The 15,469-nt window shown below is 34.6% G+C and overlaps 1 protein-coding gene across 1 annotated transcript in view; it reads left to right on the top strand.

Moving 5' to 3' along the window:
* The window catches only part of LOC145254794 (BDNF/NT-3 growth factors receptor-like), a 677,849-nt gene that overhangs the window by 528,663 nt on the left and 133,717 nt on the right, over nt 1-15,469 (top strand). Inside the window, exon 2 of the mRNA XM_080113580.1 lies at nt 1,561-1,707. Coding sequence (XP_079969706.1) covers nt 1,561-1,707 — 147 coding nt within the window. The remainder of the gene's footprint in view (nt 1-1,560; nt 1,708-15,469) is intronic.

The following is a 15,469-nucleotide window of genomic DNA, read 5'->3' as shown; positions in this document are numbered from 1 at the left end:
CACTTCCACTGCCCTGATAATTTAGTATGCTAACTTTTTAACACGTAACTGAATTAAAAACGGATGAATAAATTGAATTGGTAATAACCACGTACAAGATAAAACTAGATATAGGGCAAAACCTAGTATCTCTACTTATACATAAAAGGCACTTTGTCTGTGTGTGAGCTCGTTCCCTATGGACTCCAAAACGGTTGGGTAGGATCCCTATGTTCCTGATAGTTTTCTTAAATAGATTTTTGTATTGGAAGAAATTCCATTAAAGTAGAAACAGTCAAATTTTGACCAAAGTTAACATTTTTATACGGCCTAATATCACAAGTTCATTTTGAGAAGTTTTATTAACGCATAAGTATGTTCTTTGATAAGACAAAGACGCGTTCAGAATGACTTTTACATTTTAAATTTTAATTCATTATATAAAAATATTTTTTTTTAAATCAACAGTAGGTTCTCTACAGTGCAGTGTAGACTACAATGTATTGTGGTGTGGAAAGGCGCGTGAAGCTTCCTCACGGTGCACCATGGTGGGTCCCCTAACTAGAGCCGACAATTAATCGATTTGATTGATGATGAGTGATTTCACCGATTTCGATAACAATAACAGTATTGGAGAATGACAGAACGTCATTTTATCCTCATTCAATCCCGAACAACATCGGGTTTTCCTGCTAGTAAAATATAATAGTATGACAAGAAAAAAGTGTGAATGACTAAAAAAAATAATTGTTTTTATATTATTTGAATTATTCGAACTACTATTCTCATGTTGTGTGTGTGTGTGTGTGTGTGTGTGTGTGTGTGTGTGTGTGTGTGTGTGTGTGTGTGTGTGTGTGTGTGTGTGTGTGTGTGTGTGTGTGTGTGTAAAAGAGCTCGGACGCGCGTATGCTGTTTATATGCAAATACCGAGCCGTGTATGAAATGCCGTCACGGTAAGAAAAAATAAAAAGACTATAAAAAACGGAGAGAGGACGTTCAAGGGGACATAGGTCAGAGAGAAGGAGCATGATCACGTTTTATTCGGTAAATTACCCAGAAATAAATGTCTTTGTTACAATGGGAAAAACAGCGAGTTGAAGTTCTTTCCTATTCTTTGTCTCCTTTGCGACTGAGCATACAACGTGTTGGATCAACATATGTAAATGTGTACTATGTTATATCTAAGCTCATGCCCTACTCGTCTTGCGATCCTTTGTGTTTTCTTGGAACTGAGTGGTAGTTTCAAGATTAAACCGAGTGGAATTAGTTTAATATCACTGCATCTATATTGGAATATTATGTGGTTATTCGTTCTTGCCATATTTTTATTTAGTTTTTCCAGACTTGTTCATTTTTGTATTAATTCGAGTTTGTACGGGCTTGATATTATGTTTCTAAAGTTTTCAGATGAGGTTTTATAATCCGTACGATTTGGATTATTCAGACGACTGTTCAACAATATGAGGACAGTGATTGTGATAATCTAAATTATACGAATTATCAATCCTCGTCTCAAAAATTCAGAAAAAAAGGCTGCTTTTAATTCCTTAAAAACATTTTCATTTTTTTTTTCTTTTTCAGTGTTCGACAAATTCGGGCCATGCCAATCAGATTATTGCAATATGGCAATCTGCCAAAAATATCAAAATACAACACGATGCTATTGCACGGAGAATCTTACATGGCTAACCGACACAGAGCCTTGCAATATGACAGTAAAAGACTTTGGTAAGTTCCTTCGGTTGCCTTCAATAAGTTTCCAGACTTGCATTTAAAATCATTGTAGACTCTTGAATCTTCAGTATGTTATTGCAATACATCTTATGAGATGACTAACAAACTTTTATGATTTCAGGTTGAAATACACAGCTACAGCAGGAATTGGAATACACCCTACGAAAGCCTGATTGCCACAGCTAATGAATTTCAAAAATGCAATTTTGGACGTGAGGAAACTTTAGGAGAGTGACATGCAATAAAACTAGGCAAAAAAAAAAATGCCACAGAAACGTTAGACTGCTTTTTGTACCATATTGCATGAATCGAGTATTAGTTTCTGAATGGCATAAGAGATTTTAGAAAGGCAGGGTGTCTGTGAGTGATGATAAGAGGTGTGGGAGAAGCAAGGATGTCAGAAAACCAGAGCTGATTAGCCAAAGAAAAAGTAAGCTATAGACCGCTTCATATCCTCAAAATATTCTGGCAAAAACCTAACAGCAAGCCATGCTCTTCTCCAGCATGTGCAGCTGCCATTGTGCACAGAAATCACTATTTCCATTGCTTCCAACGTAATAGATGTACTGAGACTAAAGCCGACTTCAGGACTGCTAGCAACCACTGAAAAAAGAGTAATAAAGAATGCAAGAGAGTTTTATGCTCGGTCCGTCAAATCCAAAGTAGCTGAGCAGCGGCTTGGTTCCTATCAGTTTTAGGGAAATAACAAATAGGGTCCTGAATAGAAGTGTGCGTTCTATCCCAACCATCATCAATAAACTCGAGGTAATCTCGTCAGCATCGGACAAAGCCAAACACTTTGCCAAGAACTTTGCCCTAAGCGATCAGGGCCGCCAACCCTCCCCCCTGTATTTCCTCCTGTGTCTGAAAACATACTATGCGACATACAAATATCTGTGCGTAATGCTACCAAGTTAATCAAAAACCATCGATTCCAGTAAAGCTACTGGCGCTGACGACATTCCTATTATAGTGCTCAAAAAGCTTTAACCAGATCAAGCTCCCATACTTACAAAGCTGTTTAAGCGTTGGTTTAAGGAGAATTGCTTCCCAACACCCTGGAAAACCTCATCAGTATGTTCCATATTAAAAAAATTCAGGTGATCACTCATCTCCATCTCAATACAAACCAATAAGTCTCCTGTGTGTCATGAGTGCTGGAATCTATGTTAAATAGAGAAATAGTCAATCACGTCAGCAAAAATAACCTCCTCAGTGATATGCAATATGGTTTCCATTCTGCTAGATCTACAGTAGATGTGCTAACAGTTATATCTCATATGATTAGCGAATCTTTCGACGAAGGCTTCCTTTCCAAATCAATTGCTCTTGACATATCAAAGGCCTTTGATAGGGTATGGCATAAAGGTCTACTTCACAAGATTTCCAGCTACGGTATAGCTGGAAATGTCTTTTCAATTATCAAATCATTTCTCTCTGATAGGTTCATAAGAATAGTGGTTGACAGGCAAAAATCAGAAAATCACAGTATTAATGCCGGAGTCCAACTCTCTTTCTGATCTACATTAATGATCTTCCAAATCACATCCTTAGATCATTCGTAGACATTTATGCTGACGAAACTACCATCTTTGGCAACACTTCAAAGGCCGTAAACAACCAAGTTCTTTCTGATTCTTTTTCCTCTGATTTTGATAACGTTGTGCAATGGGGAAATAGGTGGCTAGTTACTTTTAATGTATCTAAAATCAAGCTTCTTTATATTCATCATCAACGCTCTGATCTCTTTCTGGCATCAATTTACATGAATGGCTCTCGATTTGGGGAGGATCCATGTTTTGACAAGCTTCTGGGTTTGGCATTTACTCCTGATCTGAGATCAAACGCATACATCAAATCTGTTGTCAATGCTGCTGGAAAATGGTAGGATCTTTCTACCGCTCTAGTAGATATCTTACTGCTGATGCAATTCTCTACCTGTATAAGAGTCAGGAACATCCAAGGATGAAGTAGTGTTGCAACATCTGGGCAGGAGCTGCTAGAAGCTTCTTATCCCTTCTTAACAGAATTCAAAATAGATTTCGTAGCCTAGTGGGGAGTGCCCTTTTTCTTCCCTCCAATCTCTTTCCTGCAGAAGAGACGTTGTGAGTTTGTATCTGTTTTATTGGTATTTTCATGGCAAGTGCTCGGCCGTAGTCCAATGTATGAGCTCTAATCTATAGTGCCCTTTGGCTTGACTTTCATGAAAAGCACTCATCTATCTGAAACCACTATCATAAATTTCTCCTTCTTTATCTCTATCTAAACCTATACGTGGATTCCATGAACAAAGCTTCTTTCTTAGAACTGCACTCCTGTGGAACTTTCTTTCGTTATCCTGCTTTAAAACTGACTACAAATGGTCGTCTTCAAGTCCAACGTGAAAAAGTTCTTGATGAGCCGTCTCCTTAAGTAATCCAATTTACCAAATTTTAACTACTAACGATTACTAAGATATTTTCCCATTAACCCTTATCCTCAAGTGGTCCACAGGTCTTGATAAGTGGTGACTTCTCTCTAAAAAAAGAGTAAGGACGTCGTGTGTCTATGTAGACAGTAAGTGCGCAGTTTGATGTAAGTGTGGGAACTGTACACACAATTATTCGCGAAGAACTGAAGATGCGGAAGACTATATAACGAAGACGGGCAGCAACACAGTTTCTCACCCTCCCTATAGTCCATACATATCAGACCTTGGACAATGTAGGGGCAACCCTTCATACCAACAGTTACTATCCAGATCCCATTTCTCACCTCTCAGGAGCTAGTCCCCCTTTTCCCTCCCCTCCCCTCCCTCTCTTTCCACATTATAAAAACGGCCTTGTGCCTAATTTGCTCAGTGGGGAAGCAAATAAATATACACTTCCTATAGTCCATACCTTGCTTCTTGTGACTTTGGGTTATTCTCTAAGCTCAAGGGAAACTTTAGAAGCTGTCGTTATGAGACATTTGAGGAGATGAAAGAGGCTGTGACGAGGGTCATTGACATGCTCACACAAGAGGCCTTCCAGAGGTTGTTGAAACGAGACAACGTGCATTGCAGTCGGGGATGATTATTTCGAAGCGGTTTAGTGTTTCAATAAAAATGCCCATACGAAAAATGTCTGGAAACTTATTTATAGCACTATGTATTCCATACTTTACAGGCATCAAGAATCAAGTGACGATTCAAACATCTCGGAGTATCATTGATTGTTGTCTGTCTATTGTAGAGAGCCGATTCAAATATTTTTACTATCATCTCAATCAAGGTTGCTGATTATATACTAGCACGACGGCGAGCGTTGCCCGGTCGTAAAATATGACTTAAATATATTTCAATATATGCTGATTTCATATTTATTATTATAGAGCCAGTGCTCTATTGATTATATTGTACCCAATATATATGATTTCAATACTTTTTACAAAATAGAACTTGGGTGCCATCAGTTAGACTCGAAACCAAAACATTTAGCTATTCAGCCTTTGTCGTTACCGTTTGAGCTATCGTCAGATGAATATGAAATACATAAAAATAAAGTCTTTAACGAATAAATTGATCTTTTCTCATGCATAGAAAAGCATTTTAAGTCGACTTGTGCTTATCAAGTTCTAAGCTTTTCCAATTTTGACCTCTAAGCAGCTATTTTTACCGGCTAAATACCAAATCACCTATATATCAAGGTTCAAGTCTGTATGACTAAAATTGGTCGAGATTGTTCCTCACAAAGTGAGACGAGGTAAATTTCAATTCTAGTTTTTGTTTGTTTAACTTCTGTACATGCACTACTATATACACAAATACGTAATCTGCATAAATTAAAATCTCATATTTAAGCGTGTTTTACAACCGGGCAACGCCGGGCTACCTGTTATTAAGTAAATATACTTAATAAATATTATTCGGTAATTTTTTACGACGTACCCCAGCGTATTATACACACCCCAACCTCCTCATGTTAAGAAAGGCTTTCGGAATAAACACCTCCCCAACCTCGAAAGCTGTTCTTAAGATGAGGAGGTTGTGGGTGTTTATTCTGAAAGCTGTTCTTAATATGAGGTGGTTGGGGTGTTTATACTACGCTGAGGCAGGTCGTAAAAAATACCTATTATTCGATATCTTTTGTTGGGGTACGCAAAAGCTATGGATTTAGAGGGGTTTTCGAAACTAGCTACTGCGAACAGGTTTTTATAACTCGAGTTTAAATTCATGTAAATTTCATAAGAAAACCAAACGCCATTGTATATCAGCTTATATCAGCTAATATATATTATACATTATAAAATGAATATTAAAAATGTTTTGTGAAAAGTTGTTTGAGTTTTGTCTCCTTCAAAAACTATTTGAATCTCGGTTAAGAAACCTTGGAGTGCTCATTAAGATGGACACTTAAGTTTTCCAACTTTTCATTTTTCTGTCGGTTGTGGTGGCGTCCCTGGTAGAAAGTGACAGCACTAGGTGGGGGTCTGTGCTCTGGTCTGTGATGAGGTTTCCATGACAACGGCAGGAAACTCAAATTATAGACATAATTTCTAGTGGCGTTCTACTGCCACGATTTGAGTTCCGAAACTACAATAGAGGAAGACATATAGACTAGAAGGCAGACATAAATGAACACACACACACACGCGCACACACACACACACATATATATATATATATATATATATATATATATATATATATATATAGATAGATATATATATGTATATATATATATATATATATATATATATATATATATATATATATATTAGAGCGATAGATCAGTTTATATATTCAAAGTAACTTTAATATCACATTTCATTTATCAAACTAGCTCAATGTGAAAGCTCAATATTTCAATATGGGAATATAGGGGTTTACTTGTATATTAATATATATATATATATATATATATATATATATATATATATATATTAGATAGATCAGTTTATATATTCAAAGTAACTTTAGTATCACATTTCAGAATAAAAAACGTTCTTTAAAACTAAGTTTGCTGCATACATTTCTAATATATATATATAAAACTGTTGTGGAGACGCCTACTAATTAACATAGGCGGGTGAGTGAGATATATAAAGGTATCAATCACCAATACCGGGGGAGTCCGGCAACGACCGTCAAATAGGCAAGACGCCTATGCTCCATCCAGTAAGACATGCAAGACGCCACCTGCCGGAATATCTCCAACTGAAGTATATATGAAGACATGTAAATATGTATATAACTTTTCTTCCTAATATTTTATTGTATACCTTTACTTTCCGTGTCTTATTAATTATTTGTGCAGACACAACAAAAACGAAACCAAAGAATTCATACATTCTACCCAAAATTCAATATATTTATAGTTTTCCGGTGTTCAGTTTGTTATATGGTTATAGTAAATGGATTTTGACTTTTTTATTCTACATTTATCAATTCATGGAGACATCTATCATTAATAAATCATGTTTATGATATTTACTGATGTTATTACTTGTATTATGTTTCTTAAACCTTATGCCTTTGTTCTATATACGGTTTCACTATCTTATATCATTAGTGTTATAAATGGAAATAACCGAAAAGTAAAAAGTTATCTCCCCTGGATCAAAAGGGGGAACTTTTCAAGATGGCTGACACAACATTTCACATAATCTGTTGCTCTAACGTTTACTATCTTTTTTCTGTTAAAAAAAATAAATAATTTGGTGCCAAAACGATGTCCCACATTTAACAATGAGTTATATTCCGTGGCGACATAACAATTAGATTACGTTGTACTTAACATAATGTATCTACGTTTAGAATTAAAATATTTAGTTTCCATAATTTATTATATTTTACTTAGTTGTTATGAATTGAGTTTATGTTATAATCCGATCCTGATTAGCCGCTCCCCTATCACTATTTAATTTACATTATTATATTTAATCCAGTTTAAGCCGGGACGATAGGTGTCCGTTCATATGCAAGCATTTTTGAATTACGTCTTAGCGCTTATTTAGTAAATCATCTTTCGTTGTTAATACAAAAGTTACAGTTTATATTTACCTGCCCTCTTCACTCTAGACCATTTTAATTTATATTCAGTTTAACTTTTTTCTAAGTTCTCTTTCCACATCACTTCGGGTAGTTGAGCTTTTCTAATTTTAGTTTAACTGATGTATTTACGTTTATTAAATTAAATGCCTAGATTAATTTCATAAATAAGAAGCTAACTTAAACAATCGTTGTTCTTTGATTTTGTGACAAAAATACACTGGGGTTAAAATAATGTAGAATAAGATGAAAGTAAAATAACTGAATATTTTTTTAACTTTATCGATTTTTTATCAATTTCATTGATCTCGTCATTATTCCATATCTACTCCCAATGTTGTTTTCTAAAAAAAATAAAAACCAGAGAACAAATATGATGATGATGATGATGATGATGATGATGATGATGATGATGATGACTATGATGATTATTATTATGATTATAATGATCATGACAATGACGACGACAGCAATAACGGTGCTGCTGCTACTGATGATGATGATGATGATGATGATGATGATGATGATGATGATGATGATGATGATGATGATGATGATGATGATGATGATGATGATGATGATTTAATTTGTTAAAGACGTTGGACAAGCGACCTCACTTGACATAAACGACGTAAAGAAGAAGCAGAGGAAATAGAAGATTTTGTAACGGATTCGGTTTTCTTAAAAGAAGAGTGCTTGGTGGGAACACTCCCAAAACGCTTGTTAAAAATGGACTTGAAAAAGTGAGAATTGAAAAGGGCGTCCCGGGTTAATATGATGACGATGTGAAATCTGGGGTTAGGGGGTGGAGCGTAGTGTATGAATCTATGACAAGGTTTTATTAGATATTACATCAAATTCTATTTGCACAATGACTTATCGATAAATAGTAGAGAAAACTAAACGTCTTTTATGAATCGCGTTGGAGTTTATACATACACTTTCTATACATACATACAATTATACACATTATACATGTGTGCGTGTGCGTGCGTGCGCGCGCTAGTAGAATACCTGTGTTATAATGGGTCTAAGCAAAAATAAATATTTTAAGGTGTTTACGACAAAACAGTTTAGGGCTTTAAGAGCAAAAATTTTAGATTTTACGGTTTTTGTTTTTAGGGGTATAGTACGATTTTGATGAGACTCCCTCTAATAAATAAATATCGAATAGTTGACGAATAAGTAATTTAATGTGGATATTTAAGTTCAGTAGTTCAGTTAAAAACCTTGCATCATTGATAGAGATTCAATAGATCAAATTTAAGCTTGGACTCTCATGATCCATATAATTCGAATCTGACTCATCGATTTAGGTGATTGGTACTCTAACGAAGCCATAACCTATTTTCATGCTAATTTAGTTAATGATGGATTCAAATTCACGGTGAATTAGAGATTTTCTCTTCCCTGCAAATCCAAAGTTACCAGATTCAACATTAAATAGGGGATGTCCTTTTCTCTTCCCTGCAACCTCTCTCCCACAGAAGAGACGTTGCAAGCCTGTCTTTGTTTTATCGTTACTTCCATGGCAAGTGCTCGTCTGGGCTTCAATCTCTGATCCCCCTCGCCAATCTTTCACTATAAACACCCGTCTAGCTGAAACAACTGTCGAAGATTTTCCCCACTCTGTATCTGTGTCAAAACCAAAACGCACATTCCATGAACAAAGCTTCTTTCTTAGAAGTACACGCCAGTGGAACTCTCTTCCGTTTGCCTGTTTCCCACCTTACTACAACTTGGATGTCTTCAAAGCCAACATAAACAAATTCCTGAAGAACCGCTCCTTTAAGTAAGACACTTTATCAAATCTCCAATACTAACGATTACTACGATAGTATCCCATTGATTACTGTACACGCAATAACCCTTATCCCCGAGTGGCTTCCGGGCTTTGATAAGTAGTGACTATCATGTAAAAATAAAAAGAGATGAAACCAGATCATTTCAAGCCAGAAGAAAAAGTAAGAAAATAAGTTTTTACTTTTACTCTTCCCAAAGCTTATTTGAAAACTGGTTTTATCGTATATTATGTGAACATTACCAAGAATGATATTGCAATACTAATGGGGAGGCGATTGATATGTATTAACGATGATATAATCATCTCGATTTACATATCTTTCCTATGTCTGGTCCCAAATGGTACGTCCCAGTGATGAATGTAAGTAAAAAGATAAGATATCAAACTATATGCATATGCTATTCCAATGATTACTTTATATATATATATATATATATATATATATATATATATATATATATATATATATATATCAGAGAGGTGGTAGCACTATATATAGGGATGGCCCGTACACGCCTATATACGCCTACAAAACAAAACTATCCAAATCTCAACTAAAATCAACTTATAAATTTCAAAAAGCACATCACATATTCTTACAGAGAAGCGTCTTACGAATCCAGCGAGTGTCAGAAGTCGGTTAAAATGTCAAAAGAGAGCAAAAAAAAGGGGGTACAAAAATGGCCAATTGTTCTTCTTTCTTCTTCTTTCTTTTGAGACGGTGTATCTCGGTGTACGAACGGTCTCTGACAACAGTTCAAGCATCAATCGACTGCTCTTTACACGGAGAAGTGCAGTGACCCATCGATTTTTAGCTAACTCCATAATTAAATAAGATTACGTGTAATAACAAGTTTTAAACACTATATACCCAATGTAGACAAACCACTTCGAACACGGAACTTCTCTCAAAAGGGACAGCTCCAAATAATACACCGGATGCTCACAGACATTCCAGTTTGCCAGTGGCCTATATTTCTTGGACGCTGAATATTTGAGGTGAACGTTAAGGTTTTTTCTTTAAACAGTAACCAACCAGCGTTAATGAAACCACGAAATCTTTATCTCAGTTGATCAAAATTGTTATAAGAGTAACCTATCAGCAAGTACGACGTCAAAAATCAATGTTATAAAAACAAATAATTCTTCAGATTTTGGACTGTAAAATATGTACAAAATGTCAATGCTGTGACCAGGATTCGAACCTAGGTTAGCACGGCCACAATGTGGGGTCCTAACCTCTAGACGATCACGGCTAACACTGACGTCTGTCGCTCTTGGCAGAAAGACACATGACTACTGTCAAACTATTGAAAAATAAGGAGGAAACTTGAAATTCTCACGCATGCGCAAAAATACACTATAGCAGCCATTTTTAAATGCAGCTGAATCTCTTCGCTCGCTAAGAAAAGTAGATCAGACCAGTTCTTCTAAGAACTCACCAAACGCCAAAGGAAATAAGTTAAATTAACTGCAAAAGAAACTGCAAGAAAGTCATCTTCTAAGAACTCACTGGAAGCTGACCAAAAAGAATCAAAATCCAAGCCGTAGCCACAAAAATAACTATATATTGTGGCTACTATACACAATCTACTAATAAAAACAAGTAAGTTTTCTAAAATAAACTACAATAAATTAACCAAGTAACCTCACACTGTCACTGATTAGGACTTCATATAAAGATAACAACTACACTATTGGTGTATATACCGTTCCACACTTTAACTATTGGTGACGGGGCAGTATCTCAATTCTACGAGAGTTGTCTTGCTATAAGATAAGTGATATTATAGTAAGATACACATAAGTGTTATATGTTTACATTTAATAAAAAATGCCAAAGTCAGCACGTAGTAAAAAAGCTCAGAGGAATATAGACTATGAAAAAAACAAAGTCAAGGTATTATCTGAACAAAAAGAATACTATCAGAAAAATGCTGAAGTAATAAAAATTAAGTATCATGCAAATCCTGAGGCAAAGAAGGCTGCCTCACGTGCTGACTCAAAAGCACTATATAACAGGGATCCCGAGTGGAAAAAAGCTGCCTCATGCACAAACTATTATAAATATAAATATCAAAAACTGCTAAATCTTTGCCAAAACGCCAAAGAATGAACCAAGAAAAATTTAATAGTGAAGGTATGAACATTTTAGAACTTTATAATACTCTAACTGTTTTATCAGAGAGGCGGTAGCACTCTCTATGTAATATAGAACCGATGGAGGACCAAGAGGCAACTCCTAAGGCCCAAAACCCAAAGACCTAAAACCCAGCAGGAAGCGACCTGCTACTAATGGAGGCGGCAATGAGCCGCCTCCTAAAAAAGACAATACTATCATGAATGTAAGTTTAAAAATAAGACTGTAAGTAAAAATACTAATTAACAAGAATAAAAAAGCATTGGAAATGCAAAAGGATATAGGGATGGTATGCCAAAAAGTATACAAATGAATGGCTAGGCACATGGAAATAGAATTGCATCCAAAGTATAGCCCTATAGCTTTTTACAACTGTAATGATGGCACGGAATGAAGATTGGAGAAAAGCTATAGGGCTATACTTTGGATGCAATTCTATTTCCATGTGCCTAGCCATTCATAGCTATCTTGTTTGTATACTTTTTGGCATACCATCCCTATATCCTTTTGCATTTCCAATGCTTTTTTATTCTTGTATATATAGATTTTGTTATTGTTGTTATTTTTCAAGCGATAGATACAGTTAATATTGGCTCCGTTCGGAGCTCATTTTTTTATTTACTTAGAAAGTCGCCCTTTTTAATTTGGACGTATATAACATTTTTATTTATTTATTATTTTTAAAACAGTAATCTACGTACACGCGTGTTTCAAGGTCATTACCTCTCATCAGCGTAGTTTAACTGTTTCTAGGGATCGAACCTCAGACCATGTTTACCACAGTTCGGTGCTTTAACCGTTAGGCCATAATCCCTAGATTAATTATACTGTTTATTTTTATCGCTTATAAATTTAGATTTTGTTATTGTTGTTATTTTTCAAGCGATATTAACCGTATGCATCGCTTGAAAAATAACAACAATAACATTTTTATTTTTATCGCTTATAAATTTAGATTTTGTTATTGTTGTTATTTTTCAAGCGATATTAACCGTATGCATCGCTTGAAAAATAACAACAATAACAAAATCTAAATTTATAAGCGATAAAAATAAACAGTATAATTAATCTAGGGATTATGGCCTAACGGTTAAGGCACCGGACTGTGGTAAACATGGTCTGAGGTTCGATCCCTAGAAACAGTTAAACTACGCTGATGAGAGGTAATGACCTTGAAACACGCGTGTACGTAGATTACTGTTTTAAAAATAATATATATATATATATATATATATATATATATATATATATATAAATTTGAGGTTGCTATTTTCCAAAGGTAGGGTAACCAGTGAAATATAACGAGGTTCATACAAGAGTGCTCAATACAGACGTAGAGCAGGTTACATTTGTCTTTACATAAGCAGTAGTTTGTTGCTACCAGTCATGAGCATGTTTTGGTCTACTAGTATTTATTAACTAGAGACCTCATCAGGCAACATGAGGTCTCTAGTAATTAAATACTAGTAGACCGAAACATGCTCATGACTGTGTAGCAACAAACTACTGCTTATGTAAAAATATATATAAGAGCAAATAGTTAATAAAACATGTTAAAAAACACTTTGAAAAAGAGTTAAAAACAGATTTAATCTTAAAAGGAAACACTTAATAAGTGGATAGTCCTAAATCCGCGGAGTTTCGAAGAAATACTTTCCTTCTCATCAGTGGGTAGGAATTAGCAAAATGCGGGATCGGATTTTGCACACAAAAGTATTTGATGAAACTGGAAGAAAGTCAAAGATCTTACTTGATAACAAAAAGTGAAGCATAGGGAATATGGTGAAGAAAAAGAGAAAAGGGTGATTTCACGTGAATGGATAGTCTGGTGAAAGGTAAATATATATATATATATATATATATATATATATATATATATATTTCTGTAGAAATATATTTTGTTATTATATACCAATCCTATTGCCATATTTTTAATTCAATATGGCGTAATGGAAAAATATAAAGGTATTTGCAGCTTCTCTTCTAATTTTCGGATTTTCACCGTGTCAAATCACATTTCAATTCCTTTTGACGGACTGATTGTTGCTATTTCTTCTGATGAGTTAAGGGCATAATACATTCACTGATTGATATAATAATTAAGTGGTTGATTTTGCGCTACGAAACAGATACTGTCAAAAATTGTAAACATCAACTGAATTAAAGGAATAAATTGTAAGATGGTCAACATCATGAATTTTGGAATATAACTTTTTGTCATTTATTCTCTCCCCCATCTATCTATCTCTCTCTCTCTCTCTCTCTCTCTCTCTCTCTCTCTCTCTCTCTCTCTCTGCATATATATATATATATATATATATATATATATATATAAAGTGAAAATGTCTGTGTATGTGTCTCTTTCTCTGTACATTTCCCTACCAAATAACCCTATCAATTTTCAGTCTACAGATTCGAGATTTGACATAACGGGTATTGAGATTTGGGAAAATATTTTTATTCGGTTTTCGGACAAATATCTGGCTGTTAAGGAGGTCAAAATTCAATTTGACCTTTGAGAACATTACCAAACTCCTCCGCCAATTTGAAATTTTAGATATACTTTTTTTATTATTTTTCTTCACACTTTTAGTTCCTATGTCACTATTTACTTTTCTAGATCTATTCATAGCCATGTTGTGGGCTATAACATTTGATTGTTATTTTTACTTTATTTAACCTTATTATTGTTTATGGCCCTAATATAATTAATTTGTTTGTTGTAAGAATTTCTAAACTACATCAAAATGAACAAATATTTGATAAAACCAAAGAAATATTACAACCAAACATTAGCTAAATCAAGTTACAACAAAGAAATTAATTATATTAGTGGCATACACGATAGAAGGGTATATAAAGTTTTAAAAAATTAGAAAACAATCGAGTGTTATATTCTAAATAATTATATGGTTCATCGAATTACCATTTCAAGATTTAAATCTACAAAATTATAATTACAACTACACATACTACTACTACTACTACTACTACGGGTTATCTCCCTCTTTTGTGTTCAAATTAATAAAAAATGTCGTTCAACCGACTAAAAATTAAAATAATTTATCTGTTCGGATAGAAAATAATGTATTTTCATTTTAAAATGATACTGTTCGTCGAATTGCAGCGGGTACTTTCTAGAATTACTGCTACTACTATTATTATTATTATTATTATTATTATTATTATTATTATTATTATTACAACTACTACTACTACTACTATGTATTAGTATTTTGTTGGAAAAGGAAACAAGATTTCGTTCATTGAAGAAACAAAATAAAATTAATTTATCTGTTCGGCCTGACAATAATGCCGTCTCGTATTTCTTTTCAAATTATATACTTCGCCGTTTATCCCACTACTACTGCTACTACTACTGCTGCTACTACTACTACTACTACTACTACTACTACTACGTGTAGTTTTGTCTTGTGTTTTGGTTGTGAAAATCAAACACGGCAATTCTCTACCTGAATAAGGACTATATACATCTAAGGATCGAGTACTATTACTATATCTGGACAAGGACTGCTAGAAGCTCTTATCCTGCCTTTGCAGAGTTCAAAACAATTTTCGTAGCCTAGTGAGGGGGATACCCTTTCCCCTTCCCCGCAACCTCTTTCTCTCAGAAGAGACGTTGCGAGCCTGTCACTGCTTTATCGTAATTTTCATGGCAAGTGCTCGGCTAAGCTCCGGTATATATCAATAATTTCCCCTACTTTTTATAAATGTGCCTAAACTTAAATGTAGATTCCATGAACAAAGTTTCTTTTTTTAGAACTGAATGTCTGTGAAACTC

This window comes from Euprymna scolopes, chromosome 30 (assembly GCF_053919585.1).
Source record: "Euprymna scolopes isolate OS-2025 chromosome 30, ASM5391958v1, whole genome shotgun sequence".
NCBI classification, from domain to species: domain Eukaryota; kingdom Metazoa; phylum Mollusca; class Cephalopoda; order Sepiida; family Sepiolidae; genus Euprymna; species Euprymna scolopes.
The sequence above is the reverse complement of the archived record's forward strand: the minus strand, read 5'-3'. Positions and strand labels throughout refer to the sequence as shown.